Consider the following 27,326-nt stretch of genomic DNA (forward strand, 5'->3'; position numbering starts at 1 on the left):
GACTTTTCAAGCGATCCAAACGCTACATCGCCCCAATGTTCTTCTACTCGGGCGGCTCCGAACGAAAGCCCGCGATATGGGCCCTGACTGTGCCTCAGCGGCGGCGGGCTGCTTGTTCGAATATGATACGCTCAAGGTGGTTCATATACAAAACAAAAAGATCGGAATACTGAATAGGCTTATAAAACTCATTATTCTGGGATACATCGTCGGGTGAGTGATGGCGTTTTGTTTTAAACCTTTTGTTCGTCTTGACTGTCAACAAAGGAGATTTCGGTGATTAACGAGCCGATGATGATTCTTGTCCACGGGTAACCTCTGCTCTAAGATACCGTATTTACTCGAGGGATCAACGCACCGTTTATGAGCAAAGCCCGCGCGTCCATTTTCCCACGGAGCACGTGGATACCCAATCGTCACTATCGGGAGGAGCTTAGCGACAGCATGGATAGAGATAACGTCCTCCAGCGAAAACGCTGCTTGCGCAGATCGTATTTTCGCGGTGATTAGTATTCTCATGTTAGTTTGCTTTCGGATCTGCTCTAAGGGAGAGACAGTGGACCTCGTTCATACAGAGCATTCTATTACTCTAGCAAATACGGCACGGAGAGGGTCAGCTATATTGTAAGTTGTAACTGGGGGAACAGACCCCTTTGAAAAGTCCGTGTCAACGCCCGTCCGCCATTGCTCGATCACGTACTGTGAGCACCTATTGGACACGAGGGCTGCGTCAGCGCTCGGCGTGAACTGGGCTCAGTTCGTGCTGAAAACGTCATCGTTCGGCAACGACTCGGGTCCAATCGCGCGCCTCGTGTCCAAGCAATGGCGACCGCCAATGCTGCTCAATTAACCTTGTGAAGAAAAAAAAAAAAGAGTATTGCGATTATGCAAGCCCGAAATGTCGGACAACTTCAACATTCTCAATAACCTCGATAGTTGGCCACAAAATAAATTAAATCAAAAAATCTAATTCGCACTACACAAAAAGCAAAAATTCCAAGCCCCGTATTGTGTAAAAGATATATACTTTTATTTTTTTATGAAATCGCTTTATTTTAATTTACGAAGACCGACAGCAGACGATCCGATGAAGCCAATCGGACTGTTCCAAAAGTGCATCGTCGCGGCAATTTTTCGTTCGTTTGCTATATCCCCGGCTAAACTAAACACCCATGCACAGCTGTACAGTGCCCCCGTGATGCTGCGTCTTTTTGTTCGCGATTGTTTTAGCCAGGAATATAGCAAACGGACAAAGATGACGAGCGCCGTGACGATGCCCTTTTTGTGCCGTTTGATTGGCTCTATCCGATCGTATAGTATATGTAGCATCCCATAAATGAAAGGATCTAGTGGGAATATGCGGAGCGCAAGTTCGTCTGTTTCTTTAGCAGGGGTTTTTGGCGACGTCAGAACGCCGAGCTCTGATTGGCTCTGCTTGAAGGATAGGGGGTAGGCCTCAAGGCAGCTAACATTGAGGTCTACCCACTATCCTTCAATCGGAGCCAATCAAAGCTCAGCGTCTTTCTGACGTAGCTGCAACCCCTGCAAAAAAAGCAGACGAACTAGTACAGAGAGCCCGGCGGTCATTCACGCCTAACCTGCCGCAGAAGTTTGTCGACAAAACGTTAAAAAAAAAAAAAAAAAAGTGAAAGCCGTTTACAAATCCCTGTAACGCCGAATTGGAGCGCAGCTCTTGAGGAGGAGGAGTGAAGGGTACTGAGGGGAGGGTAGACCCCTCCTCCTCCCCTCATTCTTTAATATGCTCCGGGGGGGCGGTCACGTGACCTCGGGGGGGGGGGGGGGTTGTCACGTGACTTCGAGGAGGGGGGTCACGTGACCTCGGGGGGTCACGTGACCTGGAGGTCACCTTGGGGTCACGTGACCTTGAGATGACCTTGGGAGGGGTCACGTGACCTTGGGGGTCACGTGACCTTGGGGAGGAGACCACGTGACCTCGGGGGTCACGTGACCTCAGAGGGGTCACGTGACGGGGGTCACGTGACCTTCAAAGGGTCACGTGAGGTCTTGGGGTCACGTGACCTTGAGATGACCTTGGAAGGAGTCACGTGACCTCGAGGGGTCACGTGACCTTGGGAGACGTGGGGTCACGTGACCTTGAGATGACCTTGGGAGGGGTCACGTGACCTGGAGGGGTCACGTGACCTTGTGGGTCACGTGACCTTGGGATGACCTTGGTTACGCCGACGGCGACGGCGACGGCGACGGCGACGCCGCTCAAGCCGGGAACGGGCCCCTAAGAGCTGCGCTCTAAAAAAAAAAACAACGCCATTATCGTGTGTAATTGTGAAGGCGGCTAGATCTAGCGGGGAGCAGACTCTAGCTATCGTTTAGAGGTATTACACACCGCTGGTTCTGCGGAAAAACATTCTCTTCCAGCAAAAAAAAAAAAAAAAGTGTATCTGTATGTGTGACTTGAGAAATGGCATTGTTGTTTTGCGGTTCTCTAGGCAAATATGGGGATAAGTTTTCGTGCGCGCGCAAATGTAATTTTCCTGAGTGTTCAATCGTTTATATATATATATATTTTTCTGAGTCTTCAATCGTTATATATATATATATATATCAGGGTGTCGAACCGGAATCGAACCGAACCGAAAACTGGAACCGAATTGGTATTTTTTCTGGAACTGAACCCGAACCCGAACCGTTATATTGTTATCGCGATGAACCCGAACCGGAACTGAACCGAAAAAAAAAAAAATAACGGTTACCGGCTCATGTCAAAACGGTTTGGCCACGTGCTGTTGACAATGAATGTGCTATCAATGCCATTTGTTTTTTAAGTGCCGTCAACTGTCACACACCTCGCTTACATATTTTTCTTCTTTACTCAGTCTTAGGAATATAAACGCTGCATCCATGAATCTTGACAAACGCTGCATCCATGAATATTGACATAGGAACCAGTATTGCGCTGGTCGCGGCTTGCACGGAAAAAAAAAAATTAAAAGGCTGTGCAAAAAAAAAAAAAAAAAAAAAAATCGCGTCACGGGATATCATTTTCCTACAATCTCGTAAATCCTAAATGCTGCTGTGTCCTCATTTCATAACACGTTTCTAGGACGCGCGAGTTCTTGAAGCTTGCTTCCATCGGATTGAGAAAAGAAAAGGCTGTGGAGTTTGATAATAATGCATTCGGTTTCGTATAGGCACTTAGAAGCTAACTTATTTGTGAGACAGCGAACTCTTCTATTTTAATATTTATCCTATTACGTCCTTCTGGCGTTGCGTTCGGTGAAGTGTTTTTCATATTCCGTATCTTGTTTAATGAAAACTTCTTTAAGGGTCTAATTTGAGTTACCGAAGGCTAGTTCAAATAAAGAAAGCTGTATTTTCTCCCCACTGTTCCTTCAATTGCTTACACGCCGAGGTGGCGGGATAGTTAGCGAGTTCTACTTCTAAGTGGGTTTGTAAGGAGGTCGCGGATTTTACAGCTACTGCGTCGAACCCAATTAGATGAAGTCCGAATGCGTAAACGTCGGTGAGGTAACCTTTGAGTGCACATAAAGAAACCATTCCTGGTAGAAATCCCTGAGCCTTACACTACGATGTATCCCGTTTCGTATGTGCTGATTTCAGATGTTTTATTTGTAATTTATTTTGATGTTTCAATTTGTCATAATTTCCGAACCGGTTCGCGAACCGGTTCAGCGCCCCGAACCGGTTCGCAAACCGGTTCGCGGATCGAATTAATCGAACCAGAACTGAACCGGAACAAAATAAATTTACCTGAACCTGAACCGTAACCGAACCCGTATTTTTTTCGGTTCGACACACTGATACATATATATTTATTTGCAACTCTCGCAAATGTCGGAAAGGGCCCGTCTTCCAAGATATCTAGGGAGCGACTCCTTCCCATAGGGACAGGCTGCACCGAATATATTTCCTTTTCCCTTTCCCTAACTTTAATGCAATAAATTCAATAATCACATTTTCCCCTCTTCGCTCACAATATTGCTACGGCTGCACTTGCCAATCTTCACTCATTCCCATTATATATACGGTGCAGCCTGTCCCCATGGGAACGAGTGGTTGGTTCCCTAGCTAACTTGGAAGACGGGCCCTTTCCGACATTTGCAAAGCTGAGATGACGTGTCACGTCACTGTCGCAATTCGGAACTAGCGCGGGCCTTAAATCAGCAACGGTTGTCTTCTACCCAGTTAAGCGAATTCGAAACTAAACAGTACACAGAGAGCTGGTCAGAAATTGAGTCCGCCGAAACCAGTGGCCGGGATGGTCTAATCGGTTAAGGCTTCGCCCCGAACAGCGAAGGTTGCGGGTTCAGTCCCCGCTCCTGGCCCAATTTTTCGCCAGCTCTCTTTCCCTTTCCCTTTCCCTAACTTTAATGCAATAAATTCAATATTCACTTTTTTCCCTCTTCGCTCACAATATCTATATATATATATATATATATATTACGCTATTCAGAATTGACGCAAAGTGCTTCACTGCCTGCCTTTTTTTTTTTTTTCAGAACAAAAATTGTATTTTTCTTATAGGTATAACGCTCTTTCGTCCTGAAAGAGCGCATACATCATGGTATGTTAAATACATAAATATATCTAGCGGGTTTTTCCCGACGTCCTAAAGTGATTCTATTCAAATTGGTGCCTGCAATGCAAATATAAGGCGAGTAAAATTTCGGCATTACCTTCGCAGGAGTTGGTCTTGACAGCAAGACAAGGAGTGCTGTCGAGGTTACACGCGCTAGTTAGTTAGTTAGTTAGTTGGCGATACCTAACCCCTTTTGAGACAGGGGGGTCAGCAAAAGTTCAAATTGCCGACACAGGTAAAAGTTTTAGTTCTTGTTTTGTTTTAGCTTTTCCCACTTTTGGCACACTTTCACTGGTTGGCGATCAGACGTAGTCTCTCCCATTCAACGAGAATGCGCCTGGTGGCTAGTGAACCGTGGGCTCCTTCCCCGAATCCCAGCATTTCGGGAATCCTCTCTTCGCTGTTCGCCCAGGGCGGTCGACAGTGGTCTAGGGCAGGGTACCACAGCAGCACGTGGAGGACGTCCTCGCTTGACTGCCCGCACAGATGACAGGCTGTGTCGGTGTCTCCGAAGAGTTGGGCACGTCGGCAGCTCATCACCTGGCCGCTAGATGGCTGCACTAGCAGCATATTCGATTTTCCATGCTCTGAGGATAGGATTCGAAAACGCGAATAAGAAATATATTTTCTCGTTAAATTAACCTTATAAATTGGAAACACTGGTCTGACAACATTAATTTTTTTTTTTTTTTTTTTGCGTCATTTAGCGTGCGGCAGTGAGCTAGCATTGAACGCAAGGCCGATACTTGATGTGAAGTGCGTGGGAAATCAAACACCTGTTTCGCGCAAACAGTGTATGAATTTTGACAATAACTTTATTGGTTCCCATCGGAGCAATCCGCAGAACATTGTCGGCGCCAGCAATGCGTTTTCAGACGTGTACATTGACAAAATATTTCGTTGAAATACGTTCGGAACTTGCAGGGTTGGACCACAGAAAGTTAACATTCAGCAGATCATATTGCATAACTCAAGTTATGCAATATGATAATTACTTAATTGCGCAGGCTTCACGCGTACAAGCCCAAGACAGCTGCCAAAGTGCACCTAGATTACTTCTCTGAATCAGCAGATCGCTTATCATGCCAACACAGTACGGTTGGGGTCACCAATATATTTAAATGAAAATTACCTAGCTTGTACATATAGGCATATCGTAAAATACCTATCATAATTATTGAGAATTCGATGTAAAAGCAAAATTATTGAATAAACAGTATAGCGAAGGGTATGAACCTTAGTGACTGTGAATTCAACATTTAAGTACGAACACAAATAGTGCTATATACGGACAAATAAAGGTGTAGGGGGGAACATCACGAGTGCTAACATGACGCTTTACACCTCCTTGTTTTTTCGTGCACATTAAAACGTCAGCTGTTAGTTAGCGCTTGTCCTGCTGATTTCTTTCCCTGGACCCTGCCCGTAGCGTTATCTGTGTTCTTGCTAAATGTTTGGCGAATTAGCCCAACAGTTCATGTTCGCACGGGCCCATAAGAGTGTCTCTTGCTGTTCGCCCTCCCCGATGATTGCTGACTTCAAACGTGTGCCTTTCAATCCGTCACAGATATGTGATTGTCTACGAAAAGGGCTACCAACAGTTCAGCACCTTCAGCTCAGCGTCGACCACGAAGGTGAAAGGGGTGCTGTCCACGGAGGTGTTGCCCGATGACGCATTTCACGACTTCATCGTCGACAAGTCTGTCTACAAGAAAGTCTGGGACTTTGCCGACATAGTCTACCCTCCAGTGGTGAGCCATGGCCTACAAAGGCTTTTGCTTGTTGTGTTAGTGTTCGATCTGCATCGATCAGTAGGACAATATCAAAATGTGCGAGGTGATTTGATATTAGATGGTGTTTAGTAGATTCATCACAGTAAGGTCGATATTTTGAACTCCGCGATAAAATATAAACAAAATAGCGTTCCTTTATATCCCTTTCCTCGCAGTTTACATTATAATGTTTACTAGCTATCTCGCGTGTATCCTTTTTCTTTTTCGACTAGGAGTTTTCTTTTTGTTTTTGATACCTAGAAATAAAAGTGTTCTACCTGATTTACTTCTACCAAATCAGCAACGAACTTAACGAACGCCCAAACTAGGAGCCCTTGATTTAAAATAGGGATGCTTGTAGAGAGAGGCAGACCCTTCGATCGACGTATCAACACCGACAAGGTCCAAACCACGTGCTCTCGATAGGCGAAGCAAGGCAGTATGTGGAAAAAAAATCGCGGCTGACAAAAACTTGTACCGTTTTTTTAAAAGAAATATTATCATTTATTTTTTTTATTTTTAGGAAAACGGACTCTTCTTTGTCACCACCAATCTCGTCATTACGCCCAATCAACGAATGCAAGCTTGCCCCGAGGTAAGTGTACTTTTGTAGGAATCCCCTCGCTATTCGTGCCTTCCGTGGATCAAGAGACGTAAGTCAATAGTCCACGAGTCTTCCCTTCGGTATGACTGTCTATGAGTTTTCCCTTCGCACGACTGTACGTCTCGCGAGTCGCAACTCATGCAAAGCCGCGATATGTACAGTCTTGCGAAGAGTTATTGTCACGTCCTACTTCTCAGCTCATTCTCTAACATAGCCTCCTATATACTGACAAAGCCTGGCAGATCGCCACGAGAAGTGGCCACCGAAATGGAAAAGGTGGAACGGCAGACAACGTATGAGAAGAGAGCCCGCTGCGGCGAGACGCCGAAACACTTCTCCCGAGGGAAGAAGTGTGTTTCGGGTCATTGGGGGGGGGGGGGGGGGGGGGGGGGGGGGGGGGGGGGGGCGCTGCAAAGGCTGTGCGCTGACGTCCAAGTTCGCCGAGAAATGGCTCTTTGATGCTCTGTGCTACCAGATCCTCGCGCTCCAAATCTGCGACCGGGCACTCTGTGGCTCCGTCGTCGAACTGCCTGGCTTTGAGAGTATAGAGGAAGCTATGTCTCTAAGCTACGCGATAGACAGGCCGATAAGCGCATAAGCACAAAGGCACGCTTCACACATCGTGCGTTTGGGTATGACCGTGTGCATCGTGCCCGTTTGTAACCGCTTACGGCGAGAGAACGCCAGAGAGAGCCCTTATTGCAGAGTGCGTCCAACGGCTCAATCGGGGTTGGTTTATGGGCCGCATTTGCAACACAAGCTGCGAGGATGTGCCAAAAGCGTCGATCGTCTGCAAACGACTCTGCCTTTCCGCCTGCTTTCCTCCTCGTCACGCAAAAACGTAGCGCATGCTCACTTGCGACCGATCTCCGCAGGATGGGCGTCCGCCATTAAATTGCGAACGCTCCCCACGGTTAGAGATGGACCCTCTCTACAATCCAGGCTCTCTAGAAAACGCACTGGCACACTGGCGCCGTCAATGCGGTAGCCTCTTGGAAACTTCCGAAACGCGCATATACTGCATACTGAAATTTCCGGCGTGTTATTCTTTCACTTTGGAGATTAAAATAATTCTGCCAATGTTAGAAGCGACCATTGGTCACACGCAGTGCGTACAATAGGTCTCGCAAATGCTTCAAAATCCTTCAGTCAAGTCATATGCAGATCGCAAGTCTTAGAGGGTCACCTGACAGGGGGCGCAACAGCAGCCCAGTGCTTTCTAGAGAGTATGGAGTACCCCATGCAGAGCGGAAACAATTGCAGACTCCAGCAGTTAAAAGCTCTCTGTAATACCGACTCTCTAGTATTCGCTCGTTGTAAGCGGTCACAAGCGGGCACAGCGCACTCAGTCGCAGCCCAACGCCAATGTGGGAATTATAACCGTTAGGTCTATCCCATACGTTGTACGTGCGCCTGTCGTACCAAATATTTGCTCCGATTTAACGCATTTCCATGCTTTCAGACAGAGCCATCGACAGCAGAAAAGGTCACAATCTAGGTGAAGCGATTAACTCTTTCTGTGACTGCACATAAATAACCCACCACCGTTTTGTTTTTCTTTTACTGACTTCCTTAGAATCCTGTAGTTAGAACTACAATAACGCTTTATTAAATCTGGAGGGTCTAGTTTTTCTTGTGTTTTTTTTTTCAGTGACTGGCGTTCCCAAGGGCTTTGCGGCGAAATAGACGCACCAGACTTATTCGAGGGTGTATACGGCGAGAGGGTGCTCGAAAATCCATGTATGTCGCATAAGAACGCAAGGAAAAGCACGCCACTCAAAGGGCAACGTAGAGAACGCCCAGGGCACCTGCGATGTGACGATCGAGTGACGAGCCAAACACGCGATGTGATTGGTTGAGGCCGCGGAAGTAAATAAAAGGACGTAGGCGCATTTGGCGGGTAAATGAATATACGATGTGCGCAAGGGGCGGCAAACTTGCGTATAGTCACCGGGAGTATACGAAACGTAGGGCGTGGCTTGTTGTTACGTTGACGCTTCTGGCTTTTCTGATAGGTTCTTCGGCGTTCTTATCTGCTAATGCCGCAATTTTATTGGCTGCCGTCCAATAATTTGTGGGGAAAACTGCTCATTCGGGGCACTTGCCTAAGCGGCAAGGTGTTGGTGCCTCGGGTATCTAGATCAGGGGTCTCCAAACTATTTTGACTAAAGGGTAGGATCGGGGATCTGTCGCTCTTTTGAGGGCCAGAAAATAAATAACCAAATATAAATCCCGAAACACTACATTAATAATCGTAAGTACATATATCAATACAAAAGCTAAGAGAAAAATGAAAATTAAAAAAAAGAAAATAATTCAAGGTAAATGAGTACATGTACTTTTTTTTTTTACCAATATCTAGCTCGTTATGATATTACGCAATAATTGGGACCCGGAAAACTCACCGGGCATAAATCCAAGTAGGAAGTTTGGTGTGCTGACACAGAGCAGAAGACTAAAGAAAATCACATAATTAATGCTGACAACATACGACACAAGACAACGAAAAAGAATTTCAACGTGAGTATAGTTACCCAGATATGAAACAAATAGTGAAGCTGGTAATGACAAGGTCAACTGAATAATATACTGAGAGGACGCAAGTTACTATAGTATTTTATATATATATATATATATATATATATATATATATATATATATATATATATATATATATATATATATATATATATATATATATATATATATATATGTATATATATTTTATCTTTGTTTTTGCGGTGAAAGTGGGTGCCGCGCGACGTAGGGACGTCAGCACGGGTTGTTATGGATACTGCCGTGCGGTGCTCGATTTCATCGCTCAAGCAGGGGGACACTTGAGCAATGGAAACGGGCGGTCCCGCGCTTATTTTGGCTACACGGTAGCAGCGGGCTCGCTGGAAGCGGACCGTTGCTGCTGGAAGCGGGCCGCGGCCACTGGCAATCAGCCATCGGCCAAACATTGGCCGATGAATGGCCACTCTTTGGCCATTGGCCAGAAGACCATCGCCAGCCGTTGGCTAATGCTTGACCAAATTTTGTGCTGCTTGGGCAGTTAGTGTGACGATATTACATAAAGGCGTGGTTATCAGAATCGATGTTCTAGCTAGCACTTAAAGCAGCAATTTGTGTTCGTTGCTGTTTTTTCTTTTTTCCCGCAGGCACCAATTGTTGTAAGTGCAGCGCACGATTACTACTTCAAATTATATAGAAATTTGATTAAATGCATGATATGCATGCCATAAATATTTGTGTGCATTTCCGTCTCATATGAATTAAATGTTTTGTTTTTAATGCAAGCCCCCAGGCCTAGCTGTTCATTATAAATCTTCAAAGTAAATCGCGCATCTGACGGTTCGTTTTTTTACTTGTGATTCGGAATTGGGATTCCTCCGAAGAATAACAAATCTTTATTTATTTTTTTCGCAGAACGTAAAAGTAAAGCAAGCACGCTGCCAGTCAAGGAATGATACCACATCTTGCAAAGCAGGGAAACCACTTTGGCTAGGAAATGGTGAGAGTCAAACTATCTTCATTGCTTGATCGTTTCAATTACGTTTCTTTTCTTCGTTAGCGTTTCATTACAAACATTTTACAAGAGGCACATGCCACAGACTACAGTACAACAAATATAAAAAAATAATAACGATTCTATGTTGAATACAATAAGTGTCTTGTTAGAGAGTTTTGACGAAGTGCGAATGTAATTCCAATATGAGTCGATAGTTTATCTCAAAAAGATTAGCCAAAAAAAAAACTGAAGTTTATTAGTCATTTTTGGGCGCGTTGGTCATTTGAAGGGACCACATAAATCAGTTTCTTAATGTATTGCCTACGATTTACAGCAAGACTGCCTGAAGATGCTGCATTTATTATTTGAATGCAGGCAATTTAACTTTACCAAATCAAAAGAGAAAAACATTTTTTTTTTCATATCATGAAACGTCAAGACATTTTTTTTTTTGCGAAATAGTTAAATAGAATTATGTGCCACTTCGGTATTTACTACATCATAGAGAAGGGTGGAAGGAAAGAAAATAAAATTGGCTTACATTTTATCCACTTTATGTTGCCGAAATAAACGCCCATAGGATATATATATATATTTCCTTCGTTATTGTTTTACTCAGTGGCACTCACGTTCCCTAATTGTATTCAATAATTCACCGTCTAATTACATCGCAATCTGTTAAGGAAGGGGGTAGGAAGCTTCTGGAGGCGACATCACGCCGCCAGAGGTGAAGCAAGAAGTGAGGGACACGTCCCCAACGATGACCAGAACAAGGAGACGCTATTGGACGAAAAGGAGAGAGAGCTCTCCTTTCCGTCCAATAGCGTCTCTTGGTTTTGGTTATCATTGGGGGTGTGTCCCTCCCAGTGGCAGACGGGCCTATGGGCCCACGCCCACCCATTGCTTCTTTTTCCTTTTCCTACATCTCCAACACACGCACACACCCTCCCCACTCCTGGCTTCACGTCTGATGGCGTCATGTCGCCTCCAGAAAATTTCTACCACCATGGGTTTCTTCAGTGGGTCAACCAACATGCCACCTAGAAGACAAGGCCTGAAACCCCCCTCCCAATCTCCCTCTCCAAACGTCGTCACTTGTAGTCCCGCGCAGCACCGCCTAGCTCAGGTCAGCGTCGCCGCCAGCGCGCTTGCGGCGTTTCACAACATCCACGACGCAAGCAAGTAGTGACGCCAAGACGGACGCGTCTGCCGCAAGTTGCGGCGTCTCTCGTCGAGCTTGAGCTTGTTTACCGCTTGGGGCGGGCCGGAGATCCACTAACGACGACGTCATGCGCAGGCCTTCTCTTTTAGGTATAGCATTGGGTCCAGGCGCAATCTAGCCCACTCTGTAGATTGCGGAAGGAGTTTCTCGTTCGTTCTTTGTCATCCCACACGTGTATACTCCGCACTATCGTGAAAACTGTCTTGGGCAAAGTGTTTTCATTTCCCTCTCAGACGTCGTCCTGAACAATGACGCGGGTCCAACGTTACGCAGGTCTCATGACTGGACGATGTGTACAAGCACCACCGCCCAACCAAACACTTTACGTCTGCGAAATATTCGGCTGGTGCCCCGTGGAGCAGGATTATGGCCCACTGTAAGACGCAGCCAGCTTCGGCACCTACTCAACAGTTACATAATATTTATCTGGGCTCTTCTTTTTGTTGTTTTTTTCTTCGTGGTTTTAGGAGGAACGGGACACCGCTATTTAAGGAAGTCCGCAATTTTACTGTGCTCCTTAAAAACTACATTGAGTTTCCACGGTTCCATGTTAGAAGGTGAGTTGCACGCTTTTTTTTTTTTCTTCTTTTCTTTTCTTTTTCTCTATCATTTCTTGTTTAAATGAGCACCGAAGTCTCCGACGATGCGGGCGTTTTGAGCCCTACCAGTATCACCCTTTGTAAGGACGCTTGCTTTGAAGGGCAATTCAGCACAAAGCGTCACAAACCATGTCACTAAAAGAAAAAAAAAATCATTTGAGTTTAGAGACTCAAATAAATCGTACTAAAATATCAATAAATCCCGAAAAAAAAAAAGTCCCAGCATAAATATTTACTTTAGGAGGTGATAGGTGCTTATGACCACACTTTCGAAAAACTGCATTTGTTGACACTGGCATAAAATCAAACGAGACAGCTAATGCCACAGCCAAATTAAGACGTCAACAATCGTTTATAGTCAACACAAAGACGTACGAGTCAAGGAATTTCAAAGCTGAATAACAGGAAAGAAGACAACACAAAGAGACAACATGATTTCTTGTGAGACCACTGGGTGCGCTGCCCTATACGTGCGCCTTGTTCAGGTGTTATTTCAAACGAAGAGACTTTGGCTTGTTCGTGTCTCGCCTGTTTCCTAAAAAACAGAAACGGTGCGTTTTGCCTCAGCCTCAGTTCCTGACCGATTGTTTACTATGGTGCTTAGCCAACATCCGTTTCTCGTACCTTCTTGCAGTTTCTGTTCTCGACGAGTTTCCCTCTTAGAGTTTCATCAAGTCTCCCCAGCCAACCAAAATGTTTTCTCTGTAGACTGCGTAATGTTTGTTATTACGAAATGTTCGTTATGAAACAAACAGTTGGCAATACCGACTAAAATTATCAAGCGCTACCATAGCAACAGATCGAGAGAACTCTATGGGGCAATAACCATCTTGTCTCAAGGGGAAACTTGCATAAGCACACCATCAATAGCGTTGTCTGAGAAAGAGATGGATTGTTACCTCAACCTTTTTTCTTAACCTGGGTCGCTTTAATATTTTCTAACTTCAACTTTTTCCTGGTTTGCTTTCAAAATGTCTATACTTCTCAATTTAGTTTTCTACCGCGCTCTTTCTCTCTTTTTTCGTTTTTCTTTGCTAGTGTAAAGGGGTGAAGTTACATTTAATTTTTAATTTCTTTAATGCATCTATAATCTATAACATTAGTTTTTCTCTTTCTACCTTCACATTTCCTTTTTGTCTTCCTCGTTGATTGCATTAAACAGTTGGATTAAGCGCTCTGTCCTGGCCAGTCGGAGTTTGCGAGACGCTCATTTCTGCGATTTGAACCTGCCGTTTTTGCCGTGGAGCCGTGTGCTGTTCTCGTGTTCCCATGTTGGTGTGCATAGTTAACGTTCGTGTGCTCGAGTGGGCGACAGTGTGCGTGGACGTGGACTGGTCCGAGGATAGGCCTAAGAAGCCGGTGACGAGCATCCGCTCGTCACCGGGTCTGCCGCTCGACGGCGATCGTTCGGTCGGTTCAGTGGCATAGGTTTCGCCGTCCAAGAAACTTCGCTGCTTCGCCCGTACTTGACACTGAAAATGTCTTCACGGTCTGTGTGTGCTCTGTTGTCGGAGTATTATCATGGAGCTGTCTTCAGTCGTGACAGTGACCGTTCAAGCGTGAAGTCCCGACACGGAAGCGGAAATGCACACTCTAAAAAAAGGGGGTGTAGACGCTACACCCCTTGTCACATATACGACACCCCAAAACTTTAGTTGGATGTACAGGGCACTGGCGTTGTACCGACGCTACCAAATTTCACGAGCGGCTTGATAGCCGAGTTGTACAACTCATTAAAATGGTTAATGTAAGTGTGACGGACTGCAAAAAAAAGTTATCGGGGTTTTCTAGGCTCAACTGGCAAAACCTGTGTGTTTTTTTCCTGTAGACTTTGATACGTACTTTAGCTGTTTCATATGTTATACCGCACCGTCATCAATCCTCTCGCAAAAGTTGGGGCAGTCAGTGCGACGTCAGCGCGCTGTACGTCGAACTGCAGTCTTGGGGTGTCGTATGTGACAAGGGGTGTAACGGCTACACTCCCTTTTTTTTTAGAGTGCAGTGTAGAGACGATGCGGTTGCCATGGAGGCGCGCATGTGCAAAATGGGGTAGCATATGTGGGGAAGCAAGAACCCGCTGGGAACCAATGGGGACGCTGTTTTAGAAACTGTCGCAAATAATTACTACGTGTACCTGTACTTCTTAGTAAGAGGTACATCCCCTGGAATGTTTAGCAACAATATTGAAGAATCAATATTGGTGAGAAAGCTGCACCATATTCGTAACATCGTTTACGGACGAGGTAGTTACTGACCAACCGACTTCTTTCGAATAATCAGTATAAAAGATGGGTGGGTAGCCATTCGGGGTAGTGATTGGGTTAGCGTGTCGTTGCGTGTATGTTGTGCGTGTGTGGGTCTTCTTTGTTGATTCATTGTCTGTATTAAATGCATAATACGTATGGAAATTTGAATGTAGCAGTGTGAAAAAAATATATACTCCGTGACAAAAATTTTGTTGCCAATTTTGAATTTGACGTTGACTAGCGCCACGCAGGTCTCGCTACAGTTAGTGCCAGTTACTAGCTATAGGTAGTGAAGTATACTAGGTTGGTTAAGAACCGTTACTAGCTCCTTGAGCTGGTAGGGAGTTTCAGGGAACCGTTTATGCACATCCGAAACGGTACGGTGTGCCGTCCAGTACGAACTGCGCATGAGCTACCGGAGAAGACTCCCATATGCGCAGTTCGTACCGGAGGGCCCATCGTACCGTATCCGATGTGCAAAAACGGTTCCCTAAAGCACCCTAGTAACCGTTACTAGCTTAACCGTTACTACCTACGGTTACTATTGACGCCTAGTAATATGTGTGACAAGCGGTTTTCAGTTTTTATTTTTTTAAGAGTGTAGAGTCCCATGCATTAGCTGGTATCAACCGATGGCTGCCGGTGGTGTCGCTTGACCCCGGAAAGACAAGCTTCGATCCGCGATCCAGCCTACTACACAGTAGAGATCAGTAATAACACTGCTCACATATACAAAAAAAAAAAAAGCGGCGTTAGGCGTAGACGTATAATGACAGGATTACCTGCGGGCACGCCTCCACGCACGTTGGAAGCCCGCTTGCTTCGTACATTTATAGGCTTCGAACTTGTCTTCGGACAGCTTTTGTAGGGCCAATGTGACAGGGCCGTTGTGCAAGAAAGGCCTCAGACAGTGTCTGCAAACCGTCCGAGCACCGCAGCTTGACAGAACAACAGGCACCACTTGTAGGAAAACGTTTCCTAAATCAATCTCTTTGCGTCGTGCGATAGATTAAACGCGATCGAGCAGCGAGCCATCTCGCCAGATTTCAACGACATCTTGTTAATAGAACAACCCCATCGAGCAACACTGGTCTTAGAATCGAAGGGCGGGAGGAATCGTATGTTGGTCTTTTTAGCCTTAGGCTAGGTAGCGCAAGCTACCGCCCGTTACAAAGGGTATAGCCATTAACATTCATCCATCCATTCATTGGGCGCGAAACGTGTGGTTCGATCCGAGTCCTCGCCGAACGCTGACGGAGCGCTCGTTCTTGTTGCGAGCTTAGCCGAGTTCACGCGGAGTGATGACGCAACCCTCGTGTCCAATACGTGCCCAGAGTACGCGTGCCCAAAACAAGTGTGGTTTCGGATAATTGGCGCAGCAGTTACTAGATGGCGCGCGCATTTGAAGGGGACTCGAGGAACTCTAAACGGGACGTATTGTACTTGCAGGAGGAACATCCCGGATCAGAAGAATAAGACGTACCTCAGGAACTGCCGTTACGATAACCTCACAGACCCTCTCTGCCCCGTGTTCCGAATTGGAGACATCGTTGAAAAGGCCGGCATTGAGTTCGACGAGATCGCAATCAAGGTAGGGTCGAGGAAAATTGGTCAGAATTGAAATGGCCACGCGCCTGCTCAATCGCGTCTTCAGAATATTCGGAGGATCTCTAGTGACGTACCTCGAGACTATACAAAGCCCTTAATATCTTTATTTAATAAAGCGCGTTTATCCCCATAAGTTGTCCGTCCGTTCTTCCGTGCGTTTCCCTGGAAAATTTAACGAAAATAGTAAACACTGTTGTATTCACTCCCCGAAACGATTTTTTAATGTCCTCTACGCAAATTTAAATGGTCGCTCCTTAAATCCTGCATTCCACACAATATAGGTCTTCGGAGGTAAAGGTATCGGGTCATTTTGATTTGTGTACGTTTCGATTAAAACCCATCTAAAACTTAAAATCTGAAAGGCCGAGTTGCTTTCTTAAAGAGTGGTTCAAGTTATACTGCGGCGTATTTATATTTCATTACGAATACACCGTATTTATGTTTAAAACTGCCATGTATTTCAAATATAAATACACCGTGTATATCTTTATAACGGCTCTAAATAAATTTAAATATATTGACAAATTTATTTTATCTTTTGAAGCGATAGGAGAAAAGTTTCTGCTCCCTTGTTTTCTTCTAAATACAGCACACCTGAGCAGGAACACTTAAGCGGAAACGTTGAAATAATATATATATATATAAGCGCATCATAAAAATGTCAATAGAATAAGTAACAATCTGTAAGCGATATCAGTGGTATTACGAAATATCAAAAGCACCATTCCAGGCTACTTGGGCTCACGCTTTACAGCGTGAAAAACTCATGCTGTAAAAAAAAAAAGAAGAAACTATATGATCCAAACAACAGCAGACATTGTTATATTTTCAGGAATAATTATAGACGACAATAATACAGCAATAAATATTACTAACTAAAACCTCAGAAATACATACGTTTGATTACTAGTTCTCGTGAAAATGGAGCGTGCTGGTTAAGATGCGGTGTTAGGGGAGAATAACATAGTGGACAAAAATCGGACGACCGTGGGGTCATGCGGACCACCTTTGTAATATCATGTACATTTCTGCTTGTATTAAAGAAGAACCGTGATATTCCCGAAGATTGTAACAGCGTCGGAATCGTAGCATGCATCTAAATTAATATTGGTTTCATAAGAGAATATTTATTTTTCTGGAAAACACTGAATGTGCCGCACGCTTGCTCACGGTTCTGGATCTCATTGCGGAGGACTATTTTAGTAAATAAAACGCAAAAAAAAAACAAAAACAATTGCGCTACGGAAGCGAAGAGATAGACAAGCGTAATTCTTCTTGACAGGCTCTCCATATCATCCAATTATATCAGCACACCATCGTATATATTCGTTTAAAAAGCTTTTAAATACGTTTTTTAGACATCCACTGCCACAAATACGATGCAGGTGTTTGTTAAGACCCTGGTTTAAAATTTTTAAAAAGCCATGTCACGACCTATTAAACGTTTGTGTTTTTTTATCAAAGTGTTGAAGGCATAAACTCATTTTCAGATAACGCTTTTTTTACTTCTTTTTATATATGGTACTTACAGAGCTGCTGGGGGTGACGTGAGGTTCATGTGATGGTGGCCAATCGGCTCACCTTCCTACCGTTAGGATTACGAAATTGCTGCACAGGGCGACTTTAAACTTACTCATTGACTCACTAATTCAGTAATTTATGCATTGAATTGTTTTTTTTATTGCTCAGTGAATCACATTGATCTACAAAATAGCTTATAGTTCGATACACTATGATGCGCTACAAATGTTACAATCAAATAGATTTTGTGCATTATGTGTTATCATGAAAAAAAATAGTCTTGCGCGTATTACTGCGCGCGTATATGCACGTAGATTCAAAATATTACTGCAGAATTAGTGGTTTAAGAACTGCTGTTTTAACGAGGGTATAATGCAGCGTGTATTCAGAATCTTTGTCCATTCACAGGGAGGGGTGATCCAGATCCTGATTGACTGGGATTGTAATCTCGACTTCTGCCTGGAGGCCTGTGTGCCAAAGTACTCCTTCGTCCGGCTTGACGACCCGAACGTCGCCCTTTCTAAAGGATGGAACTTCAGGTAGGCAACGTACAAAGCGAAGTCAGCGAAAACAATAGAAAACAAGGTCCCTTACTGCCCAACACGTTGCGGAATAGGCACCCCCATTCCATTCCAATTCCATTCTGGGGAATTAGAGTTTGCGATAATTCAATTCCTTTCAACTCCTAGGAATTGGGACACTGGGCCCATTCCCACTCCTGGAATGGCTGAATCGTTCCATTTCATTTCTCTAATTCCTAAGCATAAAAATTGGCTCTTGACAGCTACATTGTGTTGCCGGCATAAGCACCATAAAGCTGACATTATCAAACGCAAAGACAATTGCAACAAAATACAAAATGCCTAAAAAAAAGCAATGATTTTACTAAGCAGAGTGCTGGTGGCACAAAGTGTTTGTTTACATTGTACTGCAAACATCGAGAAAGCCTTTTGATATGTCGATGCTTATTTTAAACATCGGTCGTTCGACCACGTGGCTCGCAACAAACAGCAAAACGTAAATCCACTAATTTTCTTTGGCAAACTTTTTTTTGCAATTGTCTTCTAGGACATACGCGGCCAGCGTGTTTGTTTGATAAGACCATAAAAATATCCAGTTCGTGCGTGGCGCAGAAATAAACTATATTAAGTACTGTATTCTTCACCTACCTGCACAGCTATACGGTTAGTACGCTGCTGGAAGCGACTCCATGCACAGTGGCAGGAACACATCCTCTGACAAAGTGCAACCTCTACGGCGCAGCACGAGAGACCATGTCATGAAACAGTCTTTCTGCAAGTCTAGTCAGTTCGGTCACGGAACAAGAGCGGGGAAGACAATCTACTTCAGCTTACGATGGACCGCAACAGACAGCACGAGAGCCATCGAAACCAATCCAGCGCCTTCTGAGTGTCGCGTGACCCTGGGGCGCAGCAGCGCGCCGTATGTGTAGTCCCGCTCACGGTGCTGGATTGCCTGGGGTGACTCTTAGCGTCCGCAGCGGTTCATCACAAGGTGAAACAAAGTAGGCAGAGTCTAAAGTCGAAGGAAATGAGCGGGAATCCGCTAGCTTGCCTGTAACAAGCATCGGAACAGGGATGGGCAGTATTTCAAATACAAGTATTTAAAATACGTATTTCAAATACTTTGTGTATTTTGCATTTGTATTTGATTACAAATTGGGTAATGTATTTGACGTGTGTATTTAAATACTAAAACGTGGATATTTCAAATACAATTGTAATTAAATACAATTTTGTAGGCGAAAATACATCCCTCAAATTTATTGTCACTGTCCAGAGCAGAAAGAAAACTACGTTCTGCACCGAATGCAATTTCTCTCAATCAAGCACGAGCGTTTAGTGACTTTGTGATTACGGTGTTAGTCCAGAGCAAGACTAGAGACGAAATCGACGTTCACAGGCAGACGGGCTAAATAAGTGCCTGTGACAACTTATGACGCTTTCCAGCCTGATTTCCGTCCATATTTTTCCCTAGAACATTCTCAACCCGCGGGTCGTCCAGATTTTCGTAACTGGTGCGAGTTGCAACAATAAAAAATTCTCTAGCTAGTGCTGCGCGTCTTGGTCGTCTCGGTTCTTTGTAGGTCTACACCAAAATGTAATCGACAAAAAAAAAAAAAGCTGCTTGAAGCTCTGTATTTCTTTTCACGTATTACGTCCAAGCTGATTACCTCTTTTTGTGTGATTATATTTCTACTACGTTACTAGAGCCTCGCACACTAACTCCCGAGTGTGCGATGCAAAATTAAAGTGAGATACCCAGAAACCCGTTGCAGGTGCCCTAAAGTCGCTGACGTAAATTTTGAGGAATGTATTTGGAAAAGTATTTGGAGGAGACCAAATACATTTGGTTGTATTTGTATCTTGTACTTAAATGCTTTTTTGGGAATGTAATTAGATTTGTAATTAAATACATTTTTAACGAAGTATTTTGAATTTGTATTTCGATACATATTTGCATGTATTTTGCCCATCCCTGCATCGGAACAAAGACCAAGTAAAAGGCGGACTTACACGTAAAAATGCAGAATAATAAAACAAGTGTCGGAGCAAAGCGCAAGAGGAGACGAGAGAAGTGAATCTTGCTTTGTTTTATTGTCGAAGCAGACCCACAGTTCGCAGTTCAAAGGAGTGCGCGCGAATGAACGTGGAAGGCAGCAGGTTTGGCCGCCTGCTAAACAACGCTCCTCGAACTATACGAAAACAAATAACTGATCATCTTTCGGCGGCGCGCGAGTCAACGAGTTATCGAAGCTCTGCGAGTTATGAGTCGTCCCCCTCTCTCAGATCTGTCTGTGCGTGCGTATATTCTCCATGGCTTCGTTTCTTTTGCTTGGTGATTGGTTTCTTGTTTCGCTCGCTCTCGTGTAACGCCAGTAAAGCCCGTCGCCTGTGCGAAAGGCGCCACCGCCACCCTCCCCCCCCCCCCCCTCCCTCCCCCCCTCTACTCTTTGCTTTGACGCTTCTTTTTTGTATTGCATTTTGTGCGTATAAGTCTGTTAGAGCTCCACGCGGGTTAGCTGTTTCCCGCCCGCTCATTTTATTTCTGAGCAACTGGCTCGCCGATTTGCTCAAATTCGCTGACCGTAAACACACACACACACAAAAAAAAAGATTAAAAAATAGAAGACCGGGACCATTCCATTCCCATTCCATTCCGGGCAAAAGGCATCTAATTCCATTCCCATTCCATTCCCCTCAACGCTGCCGCCATTCCATTCCCATTCCATTCCGGGGTCGCGAAAATTCGGAATGATTCCGGAATCCTTCCAACTCCGGAGTGGCAACTTCGCAACACTGCTGCCCAAGTTCCCTTCTCTACCGCTCACACTTACGGGAACTAGCTCGCGTTTTTTTTTACTTCACAATAATATGTAATGTGCAATGTCATGCTGGAAATTAATACTCAAATTCTTAAACGGAATCGTACTGCAATACAATATATATATATATATATATATATATATATATATATATATATATATATATATATATATATATATATATATATATATATATATATATATATATTATTCTGAAGGTGTATTCTTAAATAGCCAGGTCAGTATTCACCTATCTCCTTCCATTTTTGTTGCAAATTTGTCAAATAGGTCGCAACTGAAAGCGCGAGAAAATTATCCCACATCGCGAATCACTGACTGCACGAAGGCGCGCCGGCGCAATTGTCATTCAAATCAAAGCCTGCAATTTTGGGAGTGACTACTATAATCGTTGGGTCAGAATCCAGGCTGTTGTGCCTTAACCACGACAACCAACAGAATTAAATCGGCCTGGTTGAAAAATAAAGGAAACAGTCACTTTGTCCCGGGTCCCCCTCTGCAGGTATCCCAAGAACTACAACGAGAGCATGCGCACCCTCGTGAAGGCGTACGGGATCACCTTTGTCATCCTGGTGCAGGGCCAAGCAGGAAAGGCCAGTCTCATCCCCGTCGCCGTAAACCTGGGCTCCGGCCTGGGGCTCATGGTGGTGGTGAGATGGTCGCGCCTGCTTTACTTTCGAGTGTGCATTGTGTACCTCCGCAAAGGTTGAGGGCCTGGACGCAGTGCAGCAGTGAGAGCTTGCGGTCACATAGTCGTATAGCATACGCGGACACAGCAGAGAGCAGCGCCAAGATACGCCCAGTCAAAATAATAGACAACGTGAGCGCACGCCATGGCACATTTGGCTTGATCTTGTGTGAGAAGTTGTTGATACTTGTAGTGGCTACGTACTTCAAAATACATCGATACAGCATGAAATCGAAAAACATCGACTGAGAGATTTTGCATTTTTACGAAGTAGTTGACAAAAAATGAAGTGTTTATAAAAGGACATGCAGAGCCTTCTTAAACGTATTTTTATTAGAAAATAAAATTTCTGTTCGTTGGGATTTTGTTTTTCTGGTTTCATAAACATGTCCTTATAATAAAAAAAAGAAGAAACCCATTTTTTGTCGACTTGAAATTTAGGGTCCTTAGTACAAATGAAAAGGGAGCTCGTAGCTATTTACTATATTCTTACTATTATGCAGCCACTCTTGATTTCTTCCTACTATATTTAGGCCAGCAGAGTAACTCCCGCTCCGCTTTCCCGGGTAAACATTTGGTCCCGACATCACGTGTTTACTATGACCAGCGACAAATAAAACAGAGCGGAATGAAAACTTAAAACCACATTCCATTGAGCATTTCCCATTGTTCAAACAAAAACAGTACACTTACCTTTTTTCCTCTCTTTTCACAACTACCACGTGGTTGTGAAAGCAACCTTAAATAAATAAAAATGTCAGCTTTGCATGCTACGTCACTGTAATTTACCGTAAGAGATAGGCTCGCGGGTGACTTTATTTCTCAACGCACCGGTCCCAATTGAAGGAAACTTGCCTCAATCAGAAATTACGAATAAGAAAGAAAATGTTAAAATGGCTCCCGAGCGAGTTAAGCCTTCTTTAATCCCAAGTAAACATATACTCTGTTGTGGGTCATTAGAATAATTAATTTAACAAAAAAAAAAACCGCTCTGACTTTGTTTTTATTGCCTCCTTTGTATAATCAAATTCCCAAATAAAATAAAAAAAATACTTTTTTTTTTTTTACACTGACTTGGTAAAGACTTAGTTCCCGTGTCTCAAAAGTCGTCTACTTCTTGTGCAGGAGTAGCGGCGACGTCAGAACGACACTGAGCTCTGATGGCTCTGATTGAAAGGATAGCGGGTGGACCTCAATGCAACATGGTTTGAGGTCTACCCAATATTTTTTTTCAATCAGCCAATAAGAACTCGGCGTTCTGACATCATCGCTACCCCTGTGGAAGAAGCAGACGAACTCGCGCTCCGCATCGTGCCGTGGGAAAACTGTCTGATCGAGACCAATGTTTTCTTCGATACTTGCATGAAACCACATTCACCACGTATAGCCTCACTTTCGAGGTAAATTATGGTATCGTAGCATCAAAGCCGATTTTTTGCGATTCGTTTAAATTCGGTAATCATCTGGTCCCTAAAGCGAAGGAGCTACTGTGATCATCTTATTACACGTGCAATATCTGATGCCATTAATTATACTATATGATATTTACAAATGATGATGTTAAACCTAGAACATCACTGTGTCATGGATTATGTGATCTAATCGCCTGCGTGTCATCCCATTGCGTCTGATTACTATCGTTCCTTTAGTCACTGACTGCTTAAAAATCGGACGGTGTGGCGAGTCCTGAGCATCTACTGATCGCTCGGCAGCCAATGAGATTACTGCATTTGCCGATAAGGATGCCGAAGAACCAATCACGAAGAAAGCAGCGTGAGCACAGTAAGTCGCACTCAGCGACTACATGGCATCGTCGGTAAAACACTAAAAATCTGTCAAATCATTATAAAAAAAAAGTACAGAGCATAAGAATTCTTAGTGATCCTCCCTGTCGTTAGCTATTTCATAAGACATATTTTAATTTTACTTGAACATTTTTAAGGTTTCGTGAACATGTTCGCAAACCGTTCTGTACACTTTTCGCTGAAATTCGAGAGGAATCAGTTACCAGTTTCTCCTACGTAGCTTGTACTTTATTGTGTATAAGCTGACATTGAACACAACTGTCTGTTTATTTTCCTCCAGGCCACGGTGGTGTCGGACTTCGTCGTAATGAACTGTCTGAAGCGGAGAAGACTGTACGCAACCAGCAAATACGAGTACGTGAGCAAGGAGGAGCACGAATGTCCTGCTGGTGTAAGATTTATTTATTTGTTTATATTGCCAGCATTCAATTGCATTCCAAGGCAGATTGACATGAAATGCGCGTGGCATGAACATTATCTGCTCTTATTGCTTTAGTTCTTCCGCATGTTCAACAAACACGTTTTGGGCAATCATTATTTCGCAGTAACTTTGTTTTTAATGCGTTAGCATTAGAACGCTTATTTTGACGAAAGCCCAGCGGTGCCTTCCGTTTGTTAGCGCCGCGGAGAAAGGGAGAAGAAGGGGGAGAGGGTGACACGTGCGGCGCTCCCATTGGTCCGAAGCGCTGATGTCCGCACGCGTCAACCTCTTCCTCTCTCCCCGGCGCTGACAAACTGACAGACACCGCCGGGTTTTCGTCAAAACGAGCCCTTTCGTTTTCGTCAGTCACGCGCACAGATGGTGCGGAGCCAGGGAAGAAAAGGCGCCGCGCAACATCTCCAAGATAACGAAGCCGCAGTCGCCGTAGTGCTGAATGAGATGGCGTCATCAGAGAAGGCGAACGCTGGAAATAGATTAGAAACGAGACAACAAAGTTGCGTAAGCGCAGCTTTGTTATCTAGGAGGTGCTGCGCCGCGGCGCGGTGGAATGCAGGCGTGCTCAGTTGCCGCTCTGCCGTTGCCGGATGTTCTTTGTTCTGGGTTTTCGTGGGTAGAGGTGCGTGGGCTGGGATGTGTATGTGTAGCTAAAACGACGAATCCGGTTCCCTCCATGGGTGATGTGGATGCGGTTCCTTTTACGAGTGGTATGGATGGCGTCTTTTCACGAGTAATATAGATGACCGTATCCAAGGGCGTCGCGTACTTTGACAGGCAAAGTAGTGAAAAGGGATGAAAAAAAGAATTACAGGAAGATATATTGGTGGGTTCTTAGAGAATCCGTTACCATGACACTTGGGAAACGCCATACACGTTTCCCTTTGGGAAACGCTAACACTGACCCCGTAACGAGGCCAAAAAGAGGCAGCAAAATATAGACGAAGCAAAGGAGAAAGCCAAAAAAGAAAGCCAAAAGAGAAAAGTGAAGGGGTCAACGTTAGCTATTCCCAATGGGTGACGTGTGTGGCGCTTCCCAAGGGTCATGCTAACGCATTCCCTACGAATCCATCAATGGATATTCCTGTAATTCTTTTATATGCTTCAAGTGGTAGCGGAGGAATGGTTAATTTGATTATTCTCGGGCTAAATCTGGTTGTTGAAAGTCTACCTTATTTTCTGACTCTAGTGAGCATTTGACTTCGCTTAGATAGCCCCGGTGCAAGGTCCACACGGCGTGCATAATCTGCACGTGGGGCTTAGTCGACACAAAAATATTTGCACACCGCACACTTCGGCAAATGTCTGCTTTTTTTTGCTCACGAAGAAGCTTGCACCTTACATAAATCATCATTAACATGCTCTTTCACTCACAAAATTCGTCTCGTCATAATGAACGATCTTCAAAAATAAAATTCCTGCATAGTCCGCACCTGTAGATAGTACGCACCGAGTAAACTTTTAACTTTTAAAGATGTATAGTCCTCCGACTATAGAGCGTGGTACTGCTTGAGTTTTTTTTTTATATGCGTGCAGCGATCGCTTCAGTTTTGTAGAACTGGGACTATGCTTTTTGAGTCGAATTTGTCATCGTAAAATAAAAAAGGTTCCTAAAAATAAATTAAAAAATCACCTGTTTTTTTTTTTTCTTTTTTCGTTTTCAGAGTCGTGACGCCGTGGGATGTTCTGGACTTGAAACTTTCTGTTTGACCTCGTAGCTGTAACGCAGCTAACGAGCTAACCAGAGTTCTCCTTAGCGCGAACAAAACAGATTATTTTTCAGCGTTTTCACCATTCGTTTTCGACCCGGAACCACTGTTCAAAGACTCCCCTTTCTGGAAAGTGTCATTGGTAACAAGGTGTCTGTGCCAGGGTTCCATTCAACCACTTCGACGTATACCGGAAGCCTACAGGTGTTAAAGGGGTACTCCGGCGATTTCTCGATCTGCCCCAACTAACTGTATTTTCGGAATCACCGGCTTTTACCCTTTCCGGCATGCTATTTAATATTACGAAATCCAAAATAGTAATTGTAAAATCGGCAAGTGAAAATGATGCCAAAACCAACATTCAAATATACTCGCGCTTTCAGTTCCCAGACGTCAGTGGGGGAAAGGCTTGCAGGTCGAGCGAGCTTCCAAGGCATTCATTTGACACCGTGAAACTGCTTGTAATGAGTTGGGAACAAAGCCCAAAAAGTGTACCCCTGGGTACAGTGGCTACCCTGGGCCTACCGCTGACATCACGTTTTCGTAGTTGCCAGTATAGACTTTCACTTTGAAAACCATGACTGTGACCAAAATTGTATATTCCATATCATCGCGAAAATTTTATTTGCCCCAATATTTCGGTGACTATTTCAGCGATGTTTGTTGTTGTGCTTAGAAAATTTTCAGGTATATCGGGGACTATGAAGATAACGCCGGAGTACTCCTTTAAGGCGCCAACACACATTCCTTGAAGATATAATAAACACGTGGGTGGCATTTAGCAAAAAAAAGTTGGATATAATATATATATATATTTTTTTTTTGCCTTTCTGTTTGCTGATGATTACTGTCTCGAGTTGGCACATTACTAAAAAGGGATAAGTAGCGCGAAAAAAAAACAAGGACGAAAAAATTCACACACACACAACAGGTGCTTTTTTTTATTTTTTGCTTATTTTTTCGTTATTTTTTGTTCGAGATATTTAATTAGTTTTCTGTATGAACAAACTAATCTGATCAAGAGTTGCGTAGCACTTTCTATTAGTGTGTAAAAATGCTTCATTCACCGAATATAAACGAACTGATATGTAAGATGGGTCCCTCCGTCTCCGCACCTGTTCTTGAATTAAGAAGGGCACCGACGCTCTAACAGCAGACAACTGCTGGTCCTATAATTAACTTTTGTTCGCCCAAGGTCTTAACATAGTGTGATCAATGCGAGGTATCATTGTGTAAACTTTCATAACCCTGACGAACGTCCCAGGGAGCTGGAACCTTATCAAGTCGCTATTGAGCAGAATTTTCGCCCCAGTCCTTTGTTGTCATGTGCCCTTTTGACCATGTAACAGCAAATAAAATTGATTTGATCTGAAGCAATTTTTCATTCCTTACTTCGTTAATAAAATAATAGGTGGGAGAAATTGAGAAGGTGAAACACACATATGATAATCTTCGAAGTTTGGAAAAGCAAATCAGCCGCCACAAGGTAATGGACTAATAGTCATGGTATACTTTTGTAGTTCTTGCCGTGGTTACGGGTCATCGCTGATCCACGCGCTGTAGCTCAGCTTTGTGAAAAGCGATTGGAAGGACTATACGAATATATCCTTCAAGAGCGTTGTCCGAGTCCGGACTCATGGCATTTGCTGGCCCAACAAACTG

The 27,326-nt window shown here is 44.1% G+C and overlaps 1 protein-coding gene across 1 annotated transcript; it reads left to right on the plus strand.

The window, feature by feature from the left end:
* Window positions 1-27,037, plus strand: LOC8037187 (P2X purinoceptor 4). The gene is made up of 11 exons (XM_029984226.3): window positions 1-213; window positions 6,147-6,330; window positions 6,875-6,946; window positions 10,385-10,469; window positions 11,962-12,064; window positions 12,156-12,245; window positions 15,983-16,124; window positions 18,071-18,201; window positions 21,529-21,676; window positions 23,800-23,910; window positions 25,620-27,037. The coding sequence occupies exons 1-11, from the start codon at window positions 77-79 to the stop codon at window positions 25,671-25,673; spliced, it is 1,257 nt and encodes a 418-aa protein (XP_029840086.2). The 5' UTR covers window positions 1-76; the 3' UTR covers window positions 25,674-27,037.
* Window positions 27,038-27,326: the final 289 nt, after the last annotated feature.

Source organism: Ixodes scapularis, unplaced genomic scaffold (genome assembly GCF_016920785.2).
Source record: "Ixodes scapularis isolate PalLabHiFi unplaced genomic scaffold, ASM1692078v2 PGA_scaffold1__304_contigs__length_218370807, whole genome shotgun sequence".
Lineage (NCBI taxonomy): Eukaryota > Metazoa > Arthropoda > Arachnida > Ixodida > Ixodidae > Ixodes > Ixodes scapularis.